The sequence below is a fragment of the Arachis hypogaea genome, chromosome 17 (assembly GCF_003086295.3).
Source record: "Arachis hypogaea cultivar Tifrunner chromosome 17, arahy.Tifrunner.gnm2.J5K5, whole genome shotgun sequence".
Taxonomy (NCBI): Eukaryota; Viridiplantae; Streptophyta; class Magnoliopsida; order Fabales; family Fabaceae; genus Arachis; species Arachis hypogaea.
Window position 1 is genome coordinate 126,741,509 of NC_092052.1, and position 20,908 is coordinate 126,762,416.

At 32.2% G+C, this 20,908-nt stretch overlaps 2 protein-coding genes across 4 annotated transcripts; one reads left to right on the top strand and one right to left on the bottom strand.

The window, feature by feature from the left end:
- The first annotated feature begins 6,031 nt into the window (after positions 1 to 6,031).
- Positions 6,032 to 12,217, top strand: LOC112766351 (uncharacterized). 3 transcript variants are annotated; one of them, XM_072222319.1, is made up of 13 exons: positions 7,884 to 8,515; positions 9,112 to 9,146; positions 9,229 to 9,484; positions 9,597 to 10,087; positions 10,160 to 10,375; positions 10,559 to 10,630; positions 10,718 to 10,783; positions 10,861 to 10,929; positions 11,004 to 11,078; positions 11,153 to 11,206; positions 11,289 to 11,375; positions 11,600 to 11,695; positions 11,777 to 12,217. In XM_072222319.1, exons 6-12 carry the CDS (start codon positions 10,560 to 10,562, stop codon positions 11,640 to 11,642), a joined length of 465 nt encoding a protein of 154 aa, XP_072078420.1. In that variant the 5' UTR covers positions 7,884 to 8,515; positions 9,112 to 9,146; positions 9,229 to 9,484; positions 9,597 to 10,087; positions 10,160 to 10,375; position 10,559; the 3' UTR covers positions 11,643 to 11,695; positions 11,777 to 12,217. The 3 variants fall into 3 exon arrangements, with proteins under 3 accessions (XP_025668037.1, XP_072078420.1, XP_072078419.1); XM_025812252.2 differs by lacking the exons at positions 10,559 to 10,630; positions 10,718 to 10,783; positions 10,861 to 10,929; ... (3 more) ...; positions 11,600 to 11,695; positions 11,777 to 12,217 and adding exons at positions 6,032 to 6,170; positions 6,258 to 6,363; positions 6,788 to 7,077; positions 7,192 to 7,297 and having other exon boundaries at positions 7,414 to 8,515; positions 10,160 to 10,369; XM_072222318.1 differs by lacking the exons at positions 10,559 to 10,630; positions 10,718 to 10,783; positions 10,861 to 10,929; ... (3 more) ...; positions 11,600 to 11,695; positions 11,777 to 12,217 and having other exon boundaries at positions 10,160 to 10,369.
- A 4,857-nt stretch (positions 12,218 to 17,074) lies between these two features.
- On the bottom strand, positions 17,075 to 19,338 carry LOC112763905 (uncharacterized). The gene is made up of 3 exons (XM_025809450.1): positions 19,066 to 19,338; positions 18,905 to 19,019; positions 17,075 to 17,142 (listed from the first exon to the last, which is right to left on the bottom strand). Exons 1-3 carry the CDS (start codon positions 19,336 to 19,338, stop codon positions 17,075 to 17,077), a joined length of 456 nt encoding a protein of 151 aa, XP_025665235.1.
- Positions 19,339 to 20,908: the final 1,570 nt, after the last annotated feature.

The following is a 20,908-nucleotide window of genomic DNA, read 5'->3' on the forward strand; positions in this document are numbered from 1 at the left end:
CTATTTATAACAACTCTGTAATATAAAATAAATCTTAAGAAAAGCCATACCTCAATTATTCGCAATCTGCATAATTAAACGCGTTGAATCCTTTTTCCCCCCAGCTCATCATAGCGGCAACCACAACCGTAGTTCCAAACCATTTTTGCAGCAACAATAGTTACTCTAATCGCAATAAGAAATAACCAAAACTCAATCAAATAGCAAATAACATTGCAAAATCCTCAATAAACTATAACGAATTGCTAACAGCAAAAGTTCCAAAACAAGAAAAACTCACCGAATCAAGAGGGAAATAAAATTTGGAGCTGTTGCAAATCCAACGGCTCTCACCAGCAAGAACGGGACCTGACAGAAATAATGAAAAGTGAAGGTGATGCAGAATAGCTATGGTGGTTAATCCAATCAGCACCGAGGGCGGCGTTTGTAATTCCAGCAATAGTGACCATGGTTACAGCACAATAGAGAATTCAAACTCAATGGAACCGAAAACAGAAATGAATTCAATGAAACTGGAAACAGAGACCGCTTACGATGAAAGAACGAAGCAGCAGCAATAGAAGAGGCAGCCCCCTTCTCTCCAGTCCGTGATTCCGGCGACCAGAGGCACGACGGTCGTTCCCCAGTGACAACCGACAACGGCGGCTGAAGCTTCTTCGACGGTAACTAAAACCAACTCGCAGAGACAATAAGGTTTTTGGAATCTCAAACGAAGGTAAACCAAACTCAAAAACCCTTACCGATGGTGAATTTCAGTGGCGGCAGCGGAGTTTCTCGACAACAGAGGCGCGAATGGCGGCGATAGGCTTCGGCGGCGACGTCTTGACTCAGCGGCGGCGCAGGAAACGATGGTGCTGGTTGCGGCAGAGCGCGGCGGCTCTTCTCTTCCTCGCGTATGTCGCTCTCTCGCACCACCAGATCCAGTCTCTCTTCTCAACTCGGTTCGGCGGCACGATGGCGGCGGTCGGGGCAAGACAGCGCCACGAAGCAACTCGACGAAACGGCGACGACATGGGATGAACAGCGGTAAGCGCGACAGCTCGGTCTCCTTCTTCTCCCCTGCGGCGCAACTCACTTCTCCCTCAGACCTCTCTTCCTCTCCTTTTCCGTTTCCCCATTTTCTTTCCTTCTCTGCTTTTGTTTCCCTTGCAATTAGGTTTAGGTTTGGGGAAGGGGTGGGTGGCGGTGGCCGGTGGGGTAGAGAGTTAGGATTAGGGTAGTTTAGGTAATTTTAATAAAATTAGGGTATAGAGTAATAATTAAAAATATAATTTAATCCTTTAAAATTATTTGAAAATGTTGTTTGATTATTAACTTATTAATTAACTTTTAATCAAATATTTTAATTTAAAATTAAGTATAATATAATTAATTTTCTTTGTTTATAAAATTAAAGTATTAAATTCTAGAATCTCTAATATTTAATTAAATTGTATAAAATCCTTATTCTTTTACAACTGTTAAGCTGCCTAATTTAAATATAGAAAATTATTCAATAATTATAATATTAAGTAAAATTTCTAATTTAATTGTCAAAACTTAATTTAATTACTTTTAATAAAATAATTTCTAATAATAAAGTCTTTAATGGATAAATGAATTGAAATTAACTCATGATAATAATTTTTTGAAAATTATGGGTCTTACAGATGATATAATTCAAATTCATTGAATTCAATTTACTTTCAAACCACAATGTTAAGTAATTCGAATCCTATAGATTCAATTTATTACTTATTATCCTAATTCGAATTCATTAAATTCGATTTATATAGAAATATAAATGGAGATAACTAGGTAACGCTTTTGGGTTTGGGGGATTTCGATAATTTTGGGGTGGCTTTGGTTTATCAACATAAATTAACCTAATATGTTATATATATATAATGTGACTTATTTATGCATTGTTTAGATTAAAAGAATTTGTAGAAAAATAAAATGTTGGAGAAGAAAATAGATAAAAAAAATCAATTTTTTATTGTTTGGATCAACAAAAAAATTAAATGAAAATATAAAAATGTATGTAGAGCTCATGTAAATTTTTTCTCTTCAAAGTTGCGAAAAAACTCATGCAAAAATGCAAACATGGGTTAAAATACAGAGTTACTATTTGAATTATAATTTATATATAATATATAAAAACATTAATATAGTTTTACTCTATTATAATTTTTTCTTTTCTTACTTTTCCTTCCATCAAAACAAAAGAAAATTTTTTCCTCTATTTTCTTTCCATTCATTTTTTCTTCATCTAAACACACACACAAAAATATACTTTTCTTTCCATTTTGTTTCCTCTCATTTTCTTTCTTTCTATTTTCTTTCCTCTTATTTTTTATCTTATATTCAAACAATAGCTTAATGTTTATCAATTTATCTTCTATTAATATTGTTATAACAAGGATACATGTGATTGTATAAAAATGATATAACTTAAAATTTGATTATCTAAAAATTTATTGAGTGGCTAGAATAGCTCCACGTCACAAACCAATGAATGCTAGCAATAAGGATGATCACAAAAATAACCAAAAAAGGTATTTGCAGAGATTACTCACATTTTGGGGTTAGATGAGGACTCGTGAAATCCTCACGACATGCCACCCGAAAATGGATGGAGACTTGGGGTGGCAAACGGGCCAAAATCCGTCGGGATGACCCGCATAACCCGACAAAAAAGGAGGGTTGGGCTGAAAATTTGAGACTGCCAAACTTAAAAAGTCTGCCTACCCCGCACCGCCTAATCCATGAGCTTTGGCGGGTTTCGGTAGGACGGTGCAGGTTTTTCCGCTGGACCAATCTTTTATTTTGTCAAGACAATTTTTTTACAAATTTTTATGATGTTATTAATCTACAAGAGGATGAAGATAATAAACTTGAAGATGTTCTAAGTTTTATTTTGGATTATGTTTTTATGTTTGATTGATTATAAACTTGAAGATGTTTAATTATATATTTTGGACAATATTTGTTTTGCTTTGGACAATATTGATTTTATTATTTTGTTTCAAAAAATTTGGTTTATAATTATGTTTATTACATAGTTATAATTATATATTTTTTATATTTTTAGAAATTATAAATTTATTGAAATTATTGTAAAATTATATATATTGTTTAATATTTAATAATTTATAAAAAAAAAGAGCCCGCCAACCTGCCAACCTACCATTAGGGGGGACGGGGGAGAAATTTAAGACTGCCTTATTAGGCGAGGCGGGGCAGGCTAGCCCATCAGATCGCAGGCTTTTGGCGAGACAGGGCGGACTTTCCTATTTGCCACCCCTAATGAGGACACAGACATAAGTACCCACCCATGGAATAAAATTATTAATTTATCCTAATTTATATATATATATATATATATATATATATATATATATATATATATATATATATAAATTCATTTCTTGAATTTAGTAACCCTAATTTTCGCCTCCAATTCGAATTCTTCCTTTTCTTTCAGACTCATTCTCAACATCGATACTCTCTCTCTAACTCACTTTCTGCCTCTTAAGTTCGTCACTACGTCGCTCAGTATCGTCCCAAAAAATTATGTTATGTTATTATGTTGGAATATGTTTTTATGTTTTCTCCTTTTGAAATGTTATTTTTCATAACGAATATGTTATAAATTGTGTTGAATTATATTGAGTTGATTATTTTATGATTATTATATTGTCTTTTTGTGTTAATTTTTTTCAAAAGTTTACCGAGGAGATCTGCATTTTCTAAGGGGTAATTAAACAAGAACTTGCAATGACGGAGAAGGAACGGGGGCATTTTTTTTAAATATGAGTGAGGGATGGGAAGGGAGTTTCTCACGCTCCTCTGAGTACTCATTACCATATCTAACTAGCAACGGAGATCCAATCTGAGTCGATTTAAGAGGGGACGCATGAACTTCATTTGCATTGGACCTTTAAGGTAATGAACCTAAGTCGGATTTGGGACTCTAACAATGGATTTTAGTTGATCTAGCTTGCACTGAGGTCTTACTAGGCCCAAATATATCTTGAATTAATATTTTGAGTCATTGTTATAGTAAATACTATACTATTTTATATTATAATACTTAGTATATATAAAAATTGAATATATTTTCAAGACATTTTTTAATTCAAATTAAAAAAATTAATTATCTCTTTTTTAGTTTTAAATATTATTTTTTAATGTAACAAAAAAGTAAAATTAACAATAATAACTCACATAATTAAAATAGATAATTTTAATATATAGATGACACTATATATATCAAGGATTATTATATATGATATATAATTTTTTTTTCTGTAATGACTATTTATATAATTTATTGAACAATTTTTTCATCTTAATATTTAATAAATTAACATACAAAATATTATTTAACATATAAAATAAGTAACTTAAGTCATCATCTAGGATAATAAATATAATAGTGCAAATATTTATTTATTTATTAGTAGTAAAAAATATATAAATAGTATAAATTGATATTTTTTAGTATAAAAACAATAATAAAAGTTGTTAATTTAGTTAATTACTTAATTAAAAAATTATAAAAGATTGTTTAAATAATAATAACAAATAAGATCACTATTTTTACATATTACGTACAAAGTTTATGAAAAAATTTTTGGATAATAAATTAATTCTCAATAGATTATACATTAATTCTGTCCAAAAAATAAATAATTAATATATTGGATATTATTATTTAAGTACTAATATAATATATATATATATATATATATATATATATATATATTATCAATTATTAAGTTTATAATTAATTTTTAATCTAATTTTTGGTAATTAAAATTTAAATGATTAAAATTATTAAATGCTAAATATTTTATATCTAACCAATTTATTTTTTTATTGAAATTAAAAAAATGAGTCATTAATCAATTCTAAATTTAAATTTAAATTTGAGGAATAAAATAAAAAATATTTTAAATTTTATCTCACTAACCATAATTAATTTCAAGACAAGAAATTATTTTGCACATCATATATATTGTAAGATAGTATGGTCATTTGCTATTTTTTAATGGTAAATATTGTCAAATAAAATAGTGTAAGAAATTAGAAGAAAATGTATTTATAAATTTAGAAAATATTAATTTATTTTTCAATAGAATAAATTATATATTGAATAACAAAAATTATTATTGGTTTCTCTTCACACTAACTAATATTCAACAATGGTGTTTCGGTACATCATGTTATCAAGAAATATTAATCGATTTAATAACTTTTGTAATGACATAAGTTTATGAATTTGAAAATTTGAAAATCATTTCATAAAATGTGAAGTTTTAACAAGTAACAATGTTGATCATATTGTTTTGACTTCAAGAATGAATACGATACCAACAAATAAAATTGTCCTAAGTAAATTTCAACGAAGACAAAAGTCCATAAATATTGCTATTAATGAAAAATTAATCTATTTTAAAGATAAATATAATTTTTTTCTACGAATTTTCTAACTCGGCAAGTCGAGGATTAATCCACCACATATTGATGCTCTATTTATTAAGAGTGAGATTCGAACTCCAAATACTTGCTTAAGTAGACAAATGAGATAACCATTCAACCAATCCAAATTGATTAAAATAAATATTAATTATTTTTAAATTGTAAAATGTTTATAATAATAATTACTATATATATTTTTTATTTAAATTTTAACAAAAAATTTTATATAATTTTATGTATTATTTCGTGTAGGGCACGGGAATATACACTAATTTTTATTTAAAAATAAAAAAAAAATTTATTTTATAATAGAAAAAAAAATCCAAATATGGTGTGGTGGGATGGTGGTTATTCTTAGTAATCTAACTTTGATATTTTATTCCGTATAATCTCAAATAATTATCCAAGTGGTAAGTAGCATTGCATATATATATATATATATATATATATTTAGAAAAAATGAAAACATCTTAAAGAACTTATCCAACAAATAAAAATACATTTGTTTTTATTTTGACATAGTCATAATGAGTGCTTCAAAGTTCAAATCCTTAGTTCACAAGTTTCTCCTTTGAAATACAGTAAGTCACAACTTCAAACTCGCCCTTTGCTCTGAGACGCAAGATGGAGGTGATCATGGCTATGGAGTCCGAGATTCAGAATGCTATCCGCTCTCGCCTTTCTCATTTCAAGCAACATTCCGAGTCAGTACACTGAATCACTCTCTCTGCTCTCTCTGCATTACTCTCACTACTCACTACTCACTATATATGTTTTTCTTTTGCATGCAGTTCTTTGACTTTTGAAGGGGTTCGTAGATTGCTTGAGAAAGATTTAGTCTTGCAGCAATTTTCATTGGACCCTCATAAGACTTTTATCAACAATTATTTGGTCAAGGTACCTCCTTTTTTATTTTATTTTATTTATTAAGATGCTTTTACTGTTTGTTTGCGAGTTTTGACTTCCATTTCCCTCCAAAACCAAATCTCGCTTCGCAATCATAGTTTTAATCTCTTCCTAGCATGCAATATAATTGTTTCTTAGGGCTACACTTCCACTTTCTGATTGTTGATCACATTAGTGTATGGTGTTGATTGTTGAACTAAGATAGTATCCTAATTGTGCCATGCATGGAGGTTTTGGCTTTTAGAAATTAAACTATGCAATAATTGCTTATTGTGACTTGCGATCACAACCATTTGCTTTACAATGTATTTGCATATGTTGATTTGTAAAGCTTTATGTGATGAAAAAAGCTTGTATTTTATGACATGTCTTTGTAAATTCATTGATGTGTATTTTTACCCTACACAACTGGTAGTGCTTAGAAGAGGCTGGTTATGATTATGATGTCCCAAAGTCGTCAGCGAAGGTGCGGGGAAAAGTTGCAAGTATACAAGAAACAGAAGAACCAAACAGAGAATGTCAATCAAAAGATGTAGAGGATATTTGCCCTGCAGGTGGCAAGAAAGCAAAAAACTTGCAACGACGAGTTAAATTTGCAACTGGAGAAAAGGAAGCTAAGGACTATGGAGGAAAGGTAGTTCAAAGGGAGGCACGGATTAAGAAAGCTGTTACCAAAAGGTCTTCCTTCATCAAGGCTAATTCTGAGTATGCTGCTGACTCTTTCGATCAACTTAGCATTCTGATCTCTCTTGATTACAATGCATACTAGGGACCTTTAATAAGATATGACATTGGGAACTTTTCCCTTGCTAATTGCAGGATTATTACAATGGCTGTTCTTTGTCGGCTATTGGAGGAAGATCTTCAACTTGATAAATTTACTCTTGATCCATATAGGAAGTTTATAAATCAACAGGTTGATGAGGTGAGTTAGAAAATCCAACTAGTATGCGTCAATAATGCCTGAAAGAATTAAGGAAAACTGAACGCTGCTATATGATTCTTAGCAAGTAGTAACTCTGTTAAGTGTTAATTATGAAGGTATTAGAGTCTTCTGAAGTTGTGGAACCTTCAAACAATGGCAAGAAAAGTAGTGTGAAGAAGCCTGATCCCAAAGTAACAAAAAAGGCCAGCTGCGAAGAGAATTTGGATGCTTCAAATAAGGAGAGTGGCAACAGAGATGAAGTAAAGCCTAGAAAAGAAGGTGGTTCAAAGGCCAAGCTGCAAGCTTCTGTTGGAGCTAAAAAGCTTAAAAGGAAGGATACGGATCAATCAAGTAGGAAAAAAATCAAGTCTGTTAAATCTGCTTCGAGGGATGATAATGGTAGAGAAGACAATGGAGACAACTCTAAAGATCAGCCTCATTCATCACCAGAAGGTACATTGCTTTATTTTTTGTGTTTTTTATTTGCAACTTGTGTGTTTTATATTCGTTCTTCGTCTTCTCGATCTCATGTTTCCATTCATAAACACAAATCCTACTCCAATGTTATATAAGGTAAATAGTCCCGCTACACATCCAAACCTTTTTGGCAATCAACTCCAACCAAGTTAATTCAAACCCAACAAAAACCATTCTCATTAGTAAGTGCATGTAAAACATGCTCCAACTCGCCCACTAATGCAAATGTTTCGCATGCCGCATTCTGCATTATGAATACACTAGCAGCTCAACAGGTTCAACCGCTTTTCTATTGAGTTAAAAAAATATTTTTATATTTTTATTTTTAAAATTATAAATTTAATATCAATAATCAAAAAATAAATTATGAAAAAATAAAATATTTTAAGTTATTTAATATATCGGGCCTGCTACACATACAAACAAAAACGGTGTACAAGTTTTACAAGTTGGCCTAGCCCATAAAAAACACACGCGCATAGTGAAGAGCATTGAATGGAGCGTGATTTACACGCGCTCCACTCAAACGGTTACGCTTCGCGTAAACCGCGCCCTTAATGGCAAACTCTTCCACTTCTTCCACTTCTCAAAGCCATTCAGAGAAAAAGCAACCCTTCCATTTTCGAGCAACGTTCAAAACTCAAGATATACACCTCGTCGCTAACATTCGAAAACTCCATCAACACACCATAGAACTCTCGATCAAGAATCTCCAGAGAGAACAAAGCTATAATACTCAAGGTACGTTACATTACCATTGCTGTATATTTTCCATATTTCGAACTAGGTTTTACTGTTCTTCTACGTTGTTGTACGTTTTACTGTTCTTCTTGCTCTATGTCTCATTTTACAGTTTATGATGTTCTACTTGTTCTAGGTTTTACTGTTATTCTTGATTCTATGTTACACTGTTCTTATTCGTTCTTCTAGGTGTTACTGTTCTTGTTGTTCTAGTTCTTCTGGTAACTGATTTTTGGGGGTATATTCCGTAGTTTGGTGGGTGTATATGAGGTAATATACATGGGTGTATATGGCACAAATTGTTGGGTGTATTTTTCTGAACTGATATACTGTAATAGTCAGCAGTTGCAACTGTTCTTATATTTGCTTGTCCATGGGTGTATATTGCTTGACCTTGTATATTGATGCATGTTTGAGTGATACCTGACTGATATATATGGGTGTATCTGAATCATATCTATGGGTGTATCTGACTGATATATATGGGTGTATCTGAATCATATCTATGGGTGTATCTTACTGTTATCTATGGGTGTATTTAACTCATATATATGGGTGTATCTTATTGATAACTTTGTGTGTATTTTTCATTTCAGAGAAAATGGCAGCAAGAAACCAACCTGGAAGAAACGTAAGAATAAATATATGTCTTACCTGAAATCAGTTTTATATAATAGAAACATATCTGACTATAATTTTGTTTCTGTTTACAGCAAACAAAAGACCTTAAGTGTGCAACACATCTGCTAAGTGATAAATTCAGAAACATGAGTGAGCAGAAGAAAACGATTGTGAGGGATTTGGGATTCGGTGGCTTGATGCACATCCCACCACTAAGGGTGCATCACCAAGTGTTAAGGGAGCTGGCTAACAACTTCAAATTAGGGGAGAACAGACTGAAAACCGGATACGGTTCTTTTAAAATAACCCCAAGAAAAATAGGTCATGCGCTTGGCATCAACGCAACAGGTAACTCGATAAAAATTATAGGTGTATATTAACTGATGCTTGGGGTGTCTTTAAGTTGATGCTTGTGTGTATTTGAACCGATTTTCTTACTTTGTTGTTTTCTTTTTTGTAGGAGGTCTATTTCCTCAGAAAGTCAATTATAAGAAACTTTCTGAGGATGACAAAGTAATTTTTAGAAGATTCCAGGGTAAGACCCTCAAAAGTCTTACAGATGAGATGATGGATATTGGCGTTGGTAACGAAGAGGATCGCCTAATGTTCAAGAGGATTTTCATCCTCTATATACAGATGGCGTTCCTTTTGCCAACGACAATAAACAAAATCTCGCCTGTGCACCTGGCCCCAATTTTTGAGATGGACAGCATAACGGAGCGAAACTGGGGAGGGCATGTTTTGACCTTTATCATCAAGGGCATAACCGACTATAAGGAGAAAAAGAAGAAGGCAATTGATGGCTGCCTTTTTGCCCTGATGATAATTTACTTTCATCTTTCTAAAAATAAAGGCAAGAAGAGGGCTGAAAGACCGCGAAAACCCTGGATTGCCAACTGGAGTAAGGAGCAGTTGGTCGAAAGAATGAATGCAGAAACAGAGAAAATTTTGGTAAGTGAACATAATATGTTGGGTGTATTTTATTTATCTGAATGCTGCTAAATAAATTATCTGATGTTTCAGGGGATTGTAAAGATGGCGCAAACAAGAGAGAAAATGAAAAAAATAGAGGAAAAAGAAAAAAAAACAAGAAATCAAAAAAATAAAAAAAAGAAAGGCAAGTTCAACATCGTCTTTAGAGAAAGAAACAACTGATAGTGACAGTTCTACCTCTGAGTCTGAGACTCAAGAAGACTCAGAGGATTCAGCAAGAAAACAATCCAGCAAAGAGAGAAAAAAGTAAGTACCATACTTGAGTGTATTTTGTTTATCAAGTTGGGTGTATGTTATTTATTAAGCTGGGTGTATTTCGTTTGTTGTGCTGGGTGTATATTGTCCATTCAGTTGGTTGTATCTTGTGCATTCATCTGGGTGTATTTTATATCTTTAGTATGTTCTAAATAATGATTGTTTGCCTTCCAGAATGGACTCCAAAAAAAGGAAGAAGAGTCAAGAGGATTCAGATTCTTATTCAGAATCTGAATCAATTGATGAGTAATGTTTTGAAATTATTACTCCTTTCTTTTGGCTTAATTATCAAGATTTCGTGTATTAACTGAAGTGTCTCTTATTAACTTATAGAAGCGAAGAATCATCACCGGTGAAGAAGCAAAGAAAAAAGAAAAAGACACAAAGAACACCAAAAAAGTAAGCACTTCTTTGGATAATATTCTGTGATAAAATTAATTTTTTATTTCTGATTTATATTTGTTTATTCCACTCAGAACACAATCCAAAAAGAAAAAGGTTGTTGCTGAGCATTCATCTCCTGAAGAAGATCAATCCTATGATGGGTACAGTAATACGTAAGCTATATTACCGTCATCATCATAATTATTTTAGTTAACATCTTCTTTTATGAATGTAGTGAGAGATATGAAATATCAAGTGAAGATCTAGATGAATTGTTAAGGGAAAATGATGAAAATTCTGGTGCACAGAGGTATGTCTTGATGGGGGTGTATATTTCAGATTTTAGTGTGTTTTTTTTGCTAATAATTGTTTCTTGTTTCGCAGGGAGAAGGAAGCTGACATGCGATCGACAGAAGGTCGCTATGTCTCCTCTGAAACGTAAGAAGCTTTATTTAATAAAATCTTGTTATCATGATTTACGTGTATCATATTTTGTCTGAATAACATGAAATCTATTTAGAATACCGGACGTGAACTTGGGAAGTGATGATCCTTCCTCTCAAGGACACACAGAACAAAGTAGTGTAAACAGGCCTGCAGAGAGCATGTAATTTCTCTTTCAAATAACCGTTACTTTTGTTCTTTTATTACCTTCTACTTCTAATTCTGTATATATTTTTTTTAGAAAAAAAAGCCCTTTATTATTTTATTCGAGAAAAAAAAGGCAGGAAAAAAAGCAAAAACTGCAACTACGTAAGTTCTCAAAAAACAAAGCCTGTGTTTCTTTTCAATGCTTCAAGTGTATTTTGACTTTATTTGGGTGTATTTCAGGTTGAGTCTGGTAGAAGAATCAGCCAATGACCCAGCTCAATAGAACATGATGGTTGTGCGGATGGAGACACATTCACAACCTGAAGCGCTTTCAATGTGAGTTTTACAACTAAATTTCAACCTTATAATCATGAATTTTAATGGGCTTTCTTAACTTTTTATTTTTCTCTTGTTTAGAGTTCTGATTCAAGTTTATGTCCCGCTATCCCAAGGAATAATTTTGTAAGAACAACCATGCTGAGAACCTCCGGTTCTCATCCATGCGGATTTTGTGGTTTTCAGAAGCAGGATGTGAGGCTCTTCGCTGAGCCATGTTGGAAGCTTCTGATGTCGCGAAGATCTTTATCTTTTGGGCTTTATTTTGGTTATCTGTACTTAGTTTGACACTTATATTCTCCACTATTTATATATATTTTGTATTAACTCCTCATAGAGGTTATTTTGGAGAAACAGGTTATATAATTCTGTCTTTTGGGTTTTATTTTGGGGTTCTCCTATGTATATATGTATGTATACTTATATGCTAAGACCGGTTATCTTCGCGAACCGAGTCTTGAGTTTTGTTATCTGTATTTTGGCACTCTTCTATTTATATGTATGTATGTCCGTATCAACTCATCCTTGTCTGCTTTGGTTACGTTATCGCTTTTTGGAGTGCTGCGCTTTTCAATTTGATGACTTTGCTTTACCTTTTTCTTCAAAGGCTCATAGTTAAAAATCTTTTTTACTATTATTATATATATAAATTTTACTTTAGAGGTCGTAATACCTCATCACCTCTGTCTTATGACTTAAGTATAAGGATCTGTGTGGTAGGGTGTTACAAGCGGCGCCGCCCTGGTCACGAGCCAGCATCTTGCAGTAGTAGTTCTGGTGTCGTGAATCGCAGTGACGGCGGGAGCACGAATTCGTGAAAAACGCACAGCTGCAACTGCAAGTTTGCACAGAGACAGCGGCAGCGAAATAACGGGGATGCAGAGCGCTGACGTCCATGGCTTCTTACAATGTCGACGTAATGAAGAGAGAACGTGAGACAGCTTTAACAATGGACGAGGGTGTACTATGGGTGGGTGGGTGGGAGCGGCTGAGCGCTGGAGGGGGAGGTGCGTTGGGCTAACCGGTGAAAGTGGAGGCGTGTCGGGCTAAGCAATGGAGGGAATGAGCATCGGAATGAACGACGGTGTGAGTGGAGGAGGGTTGAAAAGGAATAGGAACATTGTCTAACCCTAATAATTTAAATTCAAAAATTGATTATTCTAATGAATTGAGAATCTGATTTTAATAATTAATTTAACTTTTTTTTAAACTGTTGTTCAACATTTACATGTTCACCTATACTTTCTCATTTGAAAATCAAACTCATTTTGATCTTATTTACAAATGAAAGAAAAATGAGAATTAGAATTCTCAAAGAAATTTAAATAATTCATTTTTAGTTGTTCCAAAATAAGAAAAAGAATTTAACTCTTGAGTGAATTTTAATTCCTAGCATTTCAAACAAGCTCTTAGGTTTAATTATTTTGTTGGTTTTTATAATTTTACCAAAATTTCAATAAGTTTTTATACTTTTTTTCTTTTAATTATATACCTACACTATTTTTAATTTTATAATAAATTCTTTTTAGTGTAAAAAATGTTAGAATTAACTGGATATTTCTTCGCAAATTGAAGATATTCATAATTGAGAATGTAACTAGATTTTTGATTGCATCTATTTTGGAAGAAATATTCTATTAATTTTAACATTTTGATATGAAAAGAATATAATTATAAAACTAAAAATAGTGTAGAGATTTAATTATTATATATATATATATATAGTTAAAAATTTGGTAGAAGTATAAACACCAAAAGAGTAATTACACCTTAAATTGAATGCGACGCTTCATTTTTTCTTATCTTTGATGAATTAAATTTTTATAAACCTATGGTTATCCAATTAGATTTAGGTGTTATGGACAATTTTTAAATAATAAATTTAAAAATGAATTATTTTTAATGTGATATATAATTGATTATTTATATAAATTAATATAAAAATTAAATTTATATTTAATATATTCAAAATTAGAAATATTTAAAGATCAATATTCTTTTATTTATTTAACATTTGAATAAAAACTAATCAAGTTTTTATTTTTTACTAAAATGTTGGCTCTAAGTATTTTGCATTAAAAAATTCAATCCTTTCGGCCGACAAGAAATAATAAAAGAGGAAATGTCATGAGACAATATTTTAAATGAAAAATAAAAAATTAATTAGTATTAATTTAAAATTTTAATTTTGATGTATATTAAAAAATTTAAAAATGTTAATTATTTAATTCTTAATATTTTCTAACAAAAAATACTAGTACATTTTGCTAAAATTAAAAAAATATATATATTTATATATATACGAATTTTTTTCAAATAAAAATTATTCTAATTTTAATTTTAGAGATCTAAATTTTTTTTTTGGTGTCTAGAGTATGTTTGCCATTCTCTATGTAGTGTATGAGGTTCATTGTACTTTTCAGCGAATTTCAAGTGAATTCGTCTAAATATAAAAATTTGTGATCCCTCTCAAATTTCACTTTTCACTTTTTACTATTCATTTTTGTCCTCTTTTGTCTTACTTCTCATTTTGGTTGTTTTGATATTTTTATCTCTTCAATTCGTCACTTCAAGTAATTTTGTTCTTTTATTTTTTTTTAAATTTAATTTATTGTTCTATTATTTTATGATTTTATCATATTTATTTGGTTAGATTAACTTTTATTGTTAGTTTTAGTTAGTTTGATAATTATTTAGTTTGATAATTAGATGATATAGTTAGTTTAGATTATCATTTATTATTATTTTAGATAATGTCAAACGATCATGTGATTATAGTAGGAGATAATAGATGTTTGTTAATAAAAAAATTATTTTGTTTATTGTTTTATTTGAATTAATTATAATTTAGAGTAAAATTATAGTTTATGGTCTAGGTATTTAGACTTATTTTCAATGTGTTTGATAATAAGTTAGATAAATTTAAATTATTTTATTTAGATTATTAAAGTGTGTTAATAAGTATCTTTCTCATGTCCTTTTTCTTGAAGTGTGTCATGAAGTTGGCAGCAATATGTCTTGCACAAAACGCTTGAAAGGCATGCAGCAGTTTTCATCTACTTCTATCAGCGTTCAATGCAGCAACAAGCGATTTGTGTCTGTCTGAAATCACCAACAAGCCTGGTTGAGATGTCACGTGCTGCCTCAGATAAGAAAGAAAAAATGACCAAGCTTCTTTCATCTCATCCTCGATCACGGCAAAAGCAATAGGCGATATATTTGAATTGTCATCTTGAGCAATAGCCATAAGTAAAGTGTCTCCATATTTACCATATAAGTGGGTGCCATCAATAGAAATAAGTGATTTGCAGTGCTTAAAAGTCTCAACACAAGAAAGAAACGTCCAGAACACTTGATGAAACATGACATTATCGACTAAAGCAGGCAAAAGCTGTGCTACAAGTTGCACCCAAGTACCTAAATAACCAGTGTTGTTATAACATATAAATGATGAATTAATTAAGCATAGATAAGAAAAGGCAATGTAATGAATCTTACGAGATAAGTACATCTGCATTGTGAATAACCAACGAAAAAGCTCGTTGTATGATTCCTCCTAATCTCCATATATCCTAGCAATGACTATCTGCTTTGCAAGTCATATCTTTATGTACGACACCTTGTAACCAAAGTGATTCTCCACACTTCCTTACAAAATCCTTATGCTGATGGTTGGACCTGCCTTGACAATTGTAAATATGTGCTAAGCAATTACCTTCGAGTCCAACCTTCTATAGTCTTGACCCGTTGATGTTTGCATGCAAGTATGGAGATGACTGTATCTCCTCACCTCCCATTTTTTCTACTTTCGACAATAAGATATGCGTATGTTCTATCGACAACCAGACCCAAAGAAGATGTACTGTACAACGTACTTCAATTGATCACTCTCTAGTATCTTATACTCCACAGTTCTCTTAATGCTATACGACTTAATTGATATAATAACTTTCTCATTGGTGGGATCATCTTCGGGACCTCCTTGAATAAATAAGAAGTCATTGTTTCGAGATTCAGTGTGAAAAAGTGATCCAGCCGATCATATGATAAAAAATGGTAGGCTGTGTCAACGCGATTTGTGTGTCACTGAAATAGTTCATCTCTTCCTCCTTCTCATCTGAATTTTCCGTTAGTTCAACCTCAGTATCTTCACCGTCATCAGGATTAACTTGATAAAGATCCATCATCGGGTCTCTAATAGCAGAACTCTCATAACTTTTAACATTAGTTTGCATCATACCATCATTAGAATTCTCGACATTTGATCCCTCTTGATTACCTTCAGGTGGCCTATTTAGGTCAACCATCGTCCTTCTAATATTTATTTTAAATGCCCCACTTAAAAGGGGTATCATTAACAGTATCCGCAGAAGTTCCTCCACCTAAATCGACTAGAAAAAATAAATAATTCCAACAGATGGACATTTGTCCAATGGTTGTGTCAGACCCTAATAAGACGTATGTTCTTGTCATCACGTAATCGATATCTAATTCATAAAAACGTAAAACCTTATCAAAATCATCATCAAATAAAAAAAAATAACAAAATAATAATTATAATCTATGATACACCTTTTGAAAAACAAAGTGTTATCTACTTTGGACGGATATATGTAGTAAATTTTTTTTACGATTTTCGTGTGTTGTTGACCAATGGCATGCAATATCAAATTCTTCAATGCAGTTAGATTTTCGACTTCAGATGGCATATATACAAATACTGGTTGAGAAGAACTAAACACGATAGATTCCTCTTGATTATATATTATTTCATCATCATAATAAATGAATAATAATGGAATTTCAGACAATATATAGATTAAACAGAAGATGAAAACAAAGAAAAAAAGATGAGTCACTAGTAGTGATTTTGGTGACCGAATAGTCTTGGTGAGAAAGCAGTTTAAAATTTGCCCAGGAGTACGGCGAACTTTATACATTACATAAAGTTTACCATGAGAAGCAACCAACTTTGTAAAAATGACAAGATTTGTTGAAAGAGACGGCAAACTGGTTCTAAACGCAAAGATAAAAAATGGATCTTTGAAATTAAAGTTTGAATAATTTTTAGGCGAAAGCTAGTGCACTCTAGACAAAGTAGGGAGTACAGCACTCTTTAAAAGTTAACCTGCTATCAAAAGTAATTAAGTAAATTAAATTTATTTATTATTGTTATTTTTTTTTGTCATGGGCTGAACAAATAAACCGGCACTAACAAAAAAAACTAATTCGCTCGTTTAACACAGGACTATCTTTACACCAGAAAAGTACTCAGAAAAATTTGATCGACTTCCTCCGTTATTCTGTTATTATTGATGTGATGTCTTCAAGCATTTTCACTGTTTTGTTTGCTAGCAGGTGCTTCCACTATTGTTCTGTCTAGCCACAGATTTTGACGCTCTTGAACCCACCCCATTCCACATCTACCATAAATGGACCTTCAAAGCCTGAAAAATTGCTGCCATAAAAAAGGAAGACGCTTTATGTCGCCGCTGCTGGTTGGCTAACTCCAAACGTAAAACTGATTCTGTAGAAGAACCCGATCTCCATGAAGGCGCCATGATTCTCAGATGACAACGCAATCAAAGCACAAAATACATGACAGTTACAACAAGTCCATTATCTTTTATTTCAAATTATTCTCAACGTGTACGTAATAGAATGAAAAATTAAAATACAATTATATTTAAACAATTATTTGTATTATTTTTATTAATTTATTCAAAAAATAATTAAATTTTGAAGCTAATTGGTATAAAATATTACATATATAAAACTAAGAAAAATTTTTATTTGTATAAGAATGAGCCTAATAAATAATTATTTTATTTAATATATAATTAAGAGTATTTCTTTCTTTGCCAACGAGTTATAGTTCAAATGACATAGTCTCTATATTCACCTAAGAGTTGGTAAAAAAAAAAGAATACTTTTTTTTTATAAACATTAATTATTTATTTTACATACAATATAGAAATAAATGAATATAATATTTATTGAGTAGACGCAGTTACGTAAAAAAAATTTATTGTCATAGTATTTGAACCAAAGAAAAAAAAGTATTATTTTAAGAAAAACTAATAATATATTTTTAATAATATTCTTAATACAAAATAATAAATTTTAAATATTTTTTTAAATAATATATATTAACTAAAATAATATAATTATCCCAAATAATATATTATAAATACAGTAAAATGACATATTTCAATAAAAAAATTGTTAATAAAAACTTGTATAAATTTTTGTTTCGCACAAAATAAAATTATTATATGTTTGTTTGCTTTTTACGTTGTATATATGTTTTTTTAATTAAATTAGTATAATACAAAATCTTTTATCATTCTGTTCATATTTAATGTTTTAATTTTGTTTCTCACAAAATAAAATTATATATATAACACAAAATTTTTTATCATTGTGTTTATATTTAATATTATAATTTTATTTCACATAAAATAAAATTTATTTAAATTTTAATATTATATACATAATATATATATAACACAAAATTTTTTAGCATTGTGTTTATATTTAATATTATAATTTTATTTCACACAAAACAAAATTTATTTAAATTTTAATATTATATACATAATATATATTTAATATTATTTTTTTTAAGATTCTAATATATCTTTTTTTCTAGATTTAGTACATGAATTTTTAACTTATTTTTTATGTATTATTTATTTTAATTCTAAAGTCCAATAATTTTTTTACAGACATGTTATTTTTAATATTTATATACTATTTTTTTATTTTGAACTTCAGCCCAATACTTAAGACTTACAAAAAAAATCTAAAACTTATCAAAAAATGATTAACCTGATTAACAAGTTACCTTTTTAAATCCAGAACATTCAAATAAAATATAATAAATGAAGAGTTCAGATTTACGAATTTATAAGGTGTGCAACACTCCATACTTGTAGCGTTTAATATCCATTATCAATGTAAAAACATTTTGTCAAACGTTCAATATCCAAGTAAATTAATCCATTATCAATGTAAAAACATTTTATATAAACATCTAACTATATCATATCATATATTAGTAAATGAGCTAATGTATACTTAAAATTTATTTATTTCTTTGGGTGTATACTTAAATGGTTATCTAAACGAATGAATTTGATTGAATGATGATCAATGCATAAAAATTAAACTTCAATATAAATGCATAATTGCACAATGCATATATACCAGTGGCTTCCTTAAAAGGGAATTGCATGGCACCATCAAACCCTTCCTGCTGCAACAACTTGAGCTTAGCCAAGTACTCATCAGACTCCACGGTGGAAACTAACCGATCATGAAGCTATAATCATCAACAGAAACAAATTGTAAGGTTTATCAATCACTACCAATATGCCCAACAGAAAAGTGGGCGATTCAGATAGGTTCCGAAGAAGCTTCAAATTCTGGTCGAGCAAGTTCCTGAGGCGGCGATTCTCCGATCGAAGAGACTGTAATTCTTCTTCATCCGATGGACAGTTAGCCGCAGGAGGCTCCTGGGCGGCGGCGTTGTGGTGCTTGTCGTGGAGGTAATGATGGCCGTATTCGACGGCGGCAAAAGTGACGTCAGCAACATCAAGCACCGTCTTGGCCACCTCTACGGCTTCACGGTGGTGTCCCATCACGAAGACAACGATCAATTTGAGGAGGGAACGTGGAATCGGAACCTGAATTGGGCAAAGTTCTTCGCTTTCGAAACCCCAATTGATTTTCTTCAATTTTTGGCGTTTTGACGTGCACGTGTGAGGAAGGCGCTCTACTTTTTGCACGTTTTCATATTTTAATTTGGAGCTTGTTTCAAAATATTTAACATAAAAAAATTATTTTTTTAAGAAAAAGAATTTATTTTTATTTAAAATTTAATTCTATGATTTAGAATTATTATAATATATTAATAGAATTGAATTTAAACTTAAAGAGTGTGTGAGAATTGATTTAAAATTTAGATTTCTTTTTAATTTAATTTACAAATAAAAGAAGGTTCATCCTTAAATGCTATTTACTAAGTATGGAGTGCTGCACATCTTATTAATTCGTTAAATTTAAACTCTTCATTTATTATATTTTATTTGAATGGTCTAAATTTAAAATGGTAACCTGTTAATCAGGTTAACCATTTTTTTTATAAATTTTAGATTTTTTTATAAGTTTCAGATATTGGATTGAAGTCCAAAATAAAAAAATAGTATATAAATATTAAAAGCAACATATCGTACAACCTGTTACGGCCTGGCCCAAATCCACGCGGGTCAACCCGACCCGAGCTCTCGCCGGCCCAGTAAGGCACACTCCGCCCGACCCGGACACGCGTCCCGTACGGCTTGCACACAGCCGAAGGACAGCGTCCTCAAGGGTATGGGCTTGACCATTGAAGGGGCCCACTACTGACATGTATATAAGGGGGAGACTGGCTCTCCCCCCGAGGTACGTCACATTTTCACATAGCATTCCCTCTCCGCCTGCACATATTCTGACAAGGGCGTCGGAGTGTCTTTGCAGGTGGCACCCCCCCTTTTTCATCTGAAGTGCTCGGGATCTCGTCCACCCGGAACCTGGAAACCACGGCCAGACGAGCCTCTCCATCGTCCGAAGCGTTGACCTCAGGGTCCTAACCCGAACCGTCCGGTACCCGACCTACCGAACATTGGCGCCGTCTGTGGGGAAAGACGTTCATGGATTTCGTACTGGTCCAGACTGGGACTGGTTCCGAGGTAGCGCCTCCCATACTCGGAGGAGGCGCCGTCGCGACGGAATCCCGGCAGCAACAACGATCGCCCACGAGGGATGCGACGCAGACTCACGAGAGACGCCCCTTCGGGGGGACGGGTGACAACCACGCCAGGATAATGCAAGAACTACGCCATAGAATGCAAGACTTAGAGCGCAGGCTAGCAGAGAGAGAGCGCGACCAACGCTCCCCAGAGCGGAGCCCCACCCGTTCCCGTTCGAGAAGCTGTTCGAGACGCACGCCGAGCCCCCAATGCGAGTCGGAGAGCACTGAGGAACGGGTACGCCCCAGAAGAAGAAGTCGCGACCCCATCATCTACGCTCGGCACGAAAGGCGGCGCGCGTGGAACAGAGGCAACGAGGAACCCCCTCGCGAGAACAATGAGTTGAGAAGAACTGCCCGAGGACCTGTCATAATAGGAGCGACCCCTTTCCACCGCTCTGTACTCGAGGTCCGATTACCAA